The 7,689-nt window shown below is 35.1% G+C and overlaps 1 protein-coding gene across 1 annotated transcript; it reads right to left on the bottom strand.

The window, feature by feature from the left end:
- Positions 1 to 4,929: 4,929 nt before the first annotated feature.
- Positions 4,930 to 6,182, bottom strand: LOC131876006 (replication protein A 70 kDa DNA-binding subunit E-like). Its single transcript, XM_059220759.1, has 2 exons — positions 5,637 to 6,182; positions 4,930 to 5,238 (listed from the first exon to the last, which is right to left on the bottom strand). The coding sequence occupies exons 1-2, from the start codon at positions 6,180 to 6,182 to the stop codon at positions 4,930 to 4,932; spliced, it is 855 nt and encodes a 284-aa protein (XP_059076742.1).
- Positions 6,183 to 7,689: the final 1,507 nt, after the last annotated feature.

Raw genomic sequence — 7,689 nt, 5'->3', positions numbered from 1 at the left:
TAATTGGTTTGGCAATTGATCGGATGGTGTAGACTACAGCTGTTCACGCAAAGCTTGTAAAGTAGTCGGGATGGAGTCTTCTAAATTGGTCCGTAGGAAAACTGAAGCTGTTTGTTGGGAACAGTGTCTCATAATTAGATTGTAAAGATAATATCTGAACCTAACATGCTATCCAAACCTTTGGTCATGATATCTTATCAAGTGCAAAGCATATTCGTGCAAGTGGACATGTTTTTTCCTTGGTTGGAGTAGTAGTGTAGATCCACTTGGGAACAATGTTGGGAAAGCCATAGCAAACAAGCCTTCAGTGTTGTATTCATTAATGGGTGAGCAACTTATTTCAGGCCAAGCTGCAACATTTTGATCATCTGTATGTAGGTGCAATATCTTTTTAATGGCATCTAGTTCAAGGGTCGAACATGGCAGCTTTGGGATTAATGATGATGTGGTCTGCAATTCAACTTCATCATCATTAGAGAGTTTCTCTTGTGTTGGTGAAGGAGGTTGCAGATCAAAGGAATTTGGAAGGCTATGTAAAAATTCAAATATATCGGTAGATGTTTCTAGCAATAAATCAAATGTTGCATCGTCAATAATAACATCACTATAATACTAGTCATGTTGAATTTTGTAATGCAATGCGTCCATAACATGGAACTTATTTACATAACAGTCATATTGTTTTCCTTCGATATTTGTCCTTTGAATAATCACAACTTCCAAATGTTGGAATTTGTGGGGCAAATTAGTTGCTATTTCTGAAATGTCTTGTGGGAAATTAATGGTGTTCCCTATATATTTGTATTGACCACCCTTGGCATGGCTAACTTGCAAAATAGGAGCAATCCTTGCTATAAGCATCTCTTCTACTTGTGAGAGCCATTTTAAAACCATGGGTTGTTTAGCAGGGTCCATATTGTTTGCAATAGAGAATCGGTGAACACCCTTCTCATTATAACATCTTGCGCAAATGACAGTAGGTTGAGTTAATTTGACATGCATACCAACATACTTCTCTTTGCAGATTGTACATATGTGTAGATGCAACAAGTTATCTATTCTTGTCTGGAAAGAAGCCAGTGCACTTGTAAATGCAGAAGATTTGAGATCTTCTGAGATTGGTGTCATTGTAGCAATAGATGTAGCATTTGTTTGTTGATCAATTGGCAAAGGTTGCTTGTGGGGTTGTTCAGATTGTGTGCTTGATTAGGTGAGTATAGCTAAATGTGGTTGGAGCATAGCCGATGGATGTCCTTTAGATGAGGCTTGCATTATGTGAGGTATGAGGACACCTGAAGAGTGAGATGCAACTAGATTTGGAAATGGCTGCAAAATATTGGAATCCATGTTATGATTAAGGCGTTTGTATCACCGCCTTATCAAAAAATTTTCTCTATGTTTTGCATAGTAGATCCTATTTTGTTCTTTCTTTCTAGCTCTTTTCAAATCTGACATTTGTGGAGCAGGTTGTTTGGAGATCTGAGAGAAATACAAGAATAGTGGTGTGTTAGAAAGAGAAGTTATAAGGGGAAAAGAACAAGCAGAGGGGTATTGATTGTGTGACACATATGGTTGGGAGCATATTTGTGGGGCAAGAATCTGAAGTGCATTGTAGAGATTTCAATCGGTAGAACCCTAGGTCCCTTCCAATGGTTCTCCACCCTCCTCCACCAATTGAAGGTGTAGGCAATTTGATTGTAGGGATAGCCTAATGGGAAGGGTAGTAGTTCGATGAAGAGCGGTTGTGGAAGGGTGTGTATGGGTGTGGCTATATACTTATATGAATAGGAATGGCATAGAAGGGTGCATGTAAATGGTGGAGTGCATATGTGGAATGGTAGATATAAATGGGGTTGTCTAGATAAGTGGCCAGACATATGGACACACCTTGTTATGCATATACATATATATGCAGTGTAAAATCATATATAGGTACATGTGTACATATGCAAATACATAGATAGAGGATCATACATATGCATATGTATATACACACATGCATATATACCTGCATATATATATAAAGAGGTAAATAGTCACATATATGTAGTGCAGGATAGTTTATAGTTAAATATGTGCATATGCAAATAGGCAAGTATGTTAAAGCATATATGTAGATGCATATATACATATGTATATATAAAAACACACACACACACAGAAACATACATATACATATCGATATATATATATCTATGTGTATGTGTGTGTGTGTGTGGGTGGGTGCATGCGTGTGTGGGTGTGGTTGTATGTGTGTGCGCATGCACGTGTGTATACAAAGAGATAGATATATATGTACAATGGTCTTTTTTTCAAGAAGGCAGAATAAGTACAGTTTAGGATGCCAATCTCATGCCATTTGACCACCAAATGTTTGAAGAAAGTAACAAATCTAAGATTTATATAAAGAAAGATAAATAACAAGGAAATAATTTTTTTTTTGCTAAAATACTTAACACAGATGTTGATTTGTTAAGGAAACGTAAATAATAATGTAGAAGTCCTATGGAGTATGCTTGCAAGGAAGTATATAACAAAAGTGTATGATGGAAGAAACATGTGCTGTTATATGCACGAAAGGCAGTGAAAATGGTATGGCAAAACCCCAGTTCCCTTCCAAAGGTTCTCCACCCTACTCCGTCGGCTGAACGTGAAGGGGATTGCAGCATATGTATGTATACAAATATATATGTTGCAAAAAACAATATATAGTTACATGTGTGGATATGGAAACACATAGATAGTGGAGCATCTCTATGTAAATGCATACACACAGATGCATATAGCTGCATACATACATACATACATACATACATACATACATCCATACACACACACACACACACACACACACACACACACACATATATATATATATATATATATATATATATATATCGATAAACAGACACATATAAGGAGTCCAAAGCATTATATACTTACATATGTGCATATGCACACACTTATGTAGAGAAACACACACACACACACACACACATATACATATATATGTTTATGCACACATGCATATATACTGAGATGAACATCCATATATATGTGTGTGTTTGTGTATATGCAAATAGATTAATGCAAACATATAAAGATTAATTTGAAGTAGTTAGCATGGTCATGGGTTAGACTTTAATTTTGTTATGTAAATGTGGAATAGAGAGATACATATATATAGTCTAGAGCAGTATATACTTACATATGTGCATATGCAGACACTTATATAGAGAAAGACATACATATATGTATATGTATATGCACATATGCATATATACCCAGATGTTAAAGCATATATGTATATGCATATATACATATGTATGTATACAAACACACACACACACATACATATATATATCAATATATATATATCTATGTGTATGTGTGTGTGTGTGTGTGTGTGTGTGTGTGTGTGTGTGTGTGTGTGTAGGTGCGTGTGTGTGTGGGTGTGGGTGCATGTGTGTGCATGTGTGTGTATACAAAGAGATAGATATATATGTACAATGGTCTTTTTTTCAAGAAGGCAGAATAAGTGCAGTTTAGGATGCCAATCTCATGCCTTTTGACCACCAATTGTTTGAAGAAAGTAACCAATCTAAGATTTATATAAAGAAAGAAAAATAACAAGGAAATAATTATTTATTTGCTAAAATACCTAACGCAGATGTTGATTTGTTAAGGAAACATAAATAACAATGCAGAAGTCTTATGAAGTATGCTTGCAAGGCAGTATATAACAAAAGTGTATGATGGCAGAAACATGTGTTGTTATATGCATGAAAGGCAGTGAAAACGGTTCAGTCAGTAGAACCCTAGTTCCCTTCCAATGGTTCTCCACACTCCTCTGCCAGCTGAACGTGAAGGGGATTGCAACATAGGTATGTATATAAATATATATGTAGCAAAAAACAATATATAGTTACATGTGTGGATATGGAAACACATAGACAATGGAGCATCTCTATGTAAATGCATACACATAGATGAATATATACCTGCATACATATATATATATATATATATATATATATATATATATATATATATATATATATATATATATATATATATATATATATATATATATATATATATATATATATATATATATATATATGGATAAACATACACATATATGCAGTCCAAAGCAATATATACTTACATATGTGCATATGCACACACTTATGTAAACATATAAAGATTAATTCAAAGTAGTTAGCATGGTCATGGGTTGGACTTTAATTCTGTTATGTAAATGTGGAATAGAGAGATACGTATATGCAGTCTAGAGGAGTATATACTTACATATGTGCATATGCAGACACTTATGTAGAGAAAGACATACATCTATGTATATGTATATGCACATATGCATATATACCCAGATGCACATCCATATATATGTGTGTGTTTGTGTTTATCCAAATAGACAAATGCAAACATATAAAGATTAATTCAAAATAGTCAATGTAGCCATGACTTGAACTTTAATTCTGTTATGTAAATGTGGAAGAGGTGATAACACAACGTACATAGAATTGCAATTTGAATTGAAAAGAAAATTCATAGACATGCACATTGTGATTAAAAGTGTGGAGATGTGTTTATGCATAGAAAATGCTGAAATATAAAGGTGTCATATGTTTGTAGTGCTTTTATGAATAAAAGGAGACACAACAATTTGCAGCCTTCATTGGTAGAAAAACATATTAGTTAAAGGATTGAACAAGCCATCTCAAAATGCAAAACAACAAAATAGTAATATGTGGTTATATGTAATGGTTCAATGTTTGAAATAACTGCAAGCAACTGTGGCCAAACAAAACATTCTAAAATTGTTTCTAAATGCCAAAAAAAAATGAGATTTATATAGTGTACGTAGACAAAGAGAAGTTCTATTTTTTGGTCCCCGACATTATAGAGTCATGCAGCTGCACGCATTCGGGCAATCTCTACAAGTAGGCAGGTGAAATCAGCTTTGAAATTGAGTCTTTGCACCTTGTTGATTGTGACTTTGATTTTGCGCTCAGATTTGTATGTGTCAGTAGACACCAAAGCTGTAAAGCTATAGTGTTTGAACATAGCTTTCTTAAGTATGTTGCGAGGTGTTTTTTCTATTGTCAAGTCATATTGTAACATGTATAGTTCCTTTGCAGACAGAGATAAGAGTTCTGTGCCAACCTCGTCAAATGCATTAGCCCAAATAGTGCCTGTATGATCTTGCAGTTTCATCTACAAGAGGTATTTGTAGTTACAGTCAGGGAATTGTGTTTGACACCTAGGGCAGCACCACAAATTATTGGCTAATTTACTACATTTCTTTTTACATTCTTTTCCATTGAATTGCAATGGGCAAGCTATATAGTAAAACTGGTCTTCCTTTATGAAGCACAAGACAGCTGTAATAGTAGTCTCAATGGTTTCTGGCATAATGTTAAGACGTTGTAGGATGGATGCAATTGACATTCTTTAATACTGGTTATTTTTGCAATGGACAGCTGAAGGGTGTAGATCAAGGCATTGTTGGACAGTGCCTCTTAAACAGAGTGGGTCTGCTTCAGGAATAGAAGGGTTAATTTCAAAGGTTGTAGATGCTGAAACATTTATGATTTTCCATTGAAATAACCAACCCTTGCATTTTGAACAGCAAGGATGACAAATGTTCCAGATGTATGCATATTCTTCAAGTCACTACCTAGTTGTTCTGATGGCGGGCCCCAAAGGTTAACATCTATTGTCAAAGTTGACATATCATTTATTTTTACTATTCTCTTGTTTATAGTAGAGCCATCCTTTCTACGAATCATAGAGATCTCTCTGACATTGACAACAACACCAATAACATCACCCAAAGTATTGTTGGTAGTGGTGAGAAGTTCATTAATAGGCTTGAAGCATGTTTTTTTTTCAAGCTCAATAGCATCAGGGGTAGAGCACTTCAAAACTGAAGTTTTAGTCAAGATAATCTCAAGGTGGCTGTTAAGCTTATTGTATACCTTGTTTGCATCTTTCATTGTACCTTTGGACATAACATATGAAGCTCCTTGTTCAATTCGATGATAGTGCAAATCTGCAATTTTGTCAAAGGAAGTGATTCTAATTTCACAACCCTCTTCGTCTATAATATCGAAACTAAAAACCTGGCCATTGCATTTTGGCGTGTTATATTTATGCATCTTCCCTCTTATTTGTTACGCGACCTTTTATGGTCCAATTGTTTTGGTAAGGGTTCAAGCTTTTAACAGGGCTGATATTTTTAGAGGGACCATTTTGCGGGGAAGGCAAATCTGCACTGAATTTAAGAGAACGTTTAGTGGGGGGTGGGGTTTCTTGGCCCAACATTTTCTCTTCCTATTCCTTAAAGAGGTATCAAGGTTTTCCAAGCAAATGGCAATCCATTTTTTTCGCATCAAGAGTGAAGATAGTGATGGCCCTGTAAAAGCGAGAAGGAGGTATGCTCAATTGCAGGATATATGTTTGTAAATAGCATAGAAAGAGGTTCACATAAATGAGGGGAAACACATTATAGAAGCTACCTTGTGTTCCAAAAGTATCGACAAGCATATTTTGTCAACAAAAGAGCAGAGCCTATTTTCAATATCTCTGCATGCAACAAGTCAGCATACTTGACTGGCAAAATGACTACTTGTATATACATGCCATCTGACAAGACAAGTTTGTATCTTTTATTGTCATTTAAGTCACCAACCATTTTTTCAAATGATAAAAGTTGCAGCAATGGTGGAGGGATATCATCTCCAGCATTCATAGATCGGATTGCATATGGGGTAAGCTCAAGGTGATTGGCAAGTCCCTATAAGGAGAGGACAACAAGGTTGTTTTTTTAGAGGAGGAAAGTTTAATAGTAGCAATGCAGACACAATAAAAGAAAAATATGCTTGGTGAGATATATATATATATCTATTCATGCAACAAGATAATAGAATGCCAGTCATATTACAAGGCGATGGAGCAGTTTTAATTAAAAGGATGTGTCACTCTATATTTGTATAAGATAATGTGTTTGTAAGTTTTTTTTTTGTTTTTTTTTGTCAATGGATGGATAGAATATATGCCCAGACTATGAAACATGGGAACGATGACAGCTATGTGGATGGAACGAGACATGTATAGAAGCAATGTTCTTTTGTGTAGCTGGAACACCCAAAAGAATGCTCATATCTTTAAATGGGCAACAACATAGAATGGATTATCTTACCAAAGTATCTGGTGGAGGCTATTGTGATGGAACAGGAGAGCTAGTAGAAGATGACATACTACTTAATGCTCTTCACAATTGGAGGAAGTGATATTTTGTGGGAGCAAAGAATGCCTATAGGAAAATAAGCAGCACAAAGAAAGGTTGAACAACATATTCAAATAAAACGTCCAAAGGAAAGTGCAACATTAAAACCAAACATTCATAAATATTGAGATTGATATATATGCAAATTATACATGCACACTTTGACTACCCAACAAATCCAATGATTTGTTCCCTATTTTTCCAAGGCAACAAAATACAAAATTATAGGTAGTTGGGAAAAGAGGTAACAAATACAAAATTATGAACCAAGCTAGTTTTTCAATGTTAAAGTCTGCCTAGTCGACCCGAAAAGAGGTGGGAAGTAGAAACCTATTAGCTAAGTTGCTTCTTAGTTTTTACCTCCGCCTAGTCAACGT

This window comes from Cryptomeria japonica, chromosome 5 (genome assembly GCF_030272615.1).
Source record: "Cryptomeria japonica chromosome 5, Sugi_1.0, whole genome shotgun sequence".
Taxonomy (NCBI): Eukaryota; Viridiplantae; Streptophyta; class Pinopsida; order Cupressales; family Cupressaceae; genus Cryptomeria; species Cryptomeria japonica.
Note: the sequence above shows the minus strand (reverse complement) of the source record. Positions and strands in the feature narration are given on the sequence as shown.

What these genes read in the sequence shown, in the direction of transcription:
- LOC131876006 (XM_059220759.1), bottom strand. Translation starts at nt 6,182, where the DNA reads ATGCATAAATATAACACGCCAAAATGCAATGGCCAGGTTTTTAGTTTC. An exon ending in TTGCTGTTCAAAATGCAAGG is followed by an intron (nt 5,239 to 5,636) that starts GTTGGTTATTTC and finishes TACCTCTTGTAG; the next exon opens with ATGAAACTGCAAGATCATAC.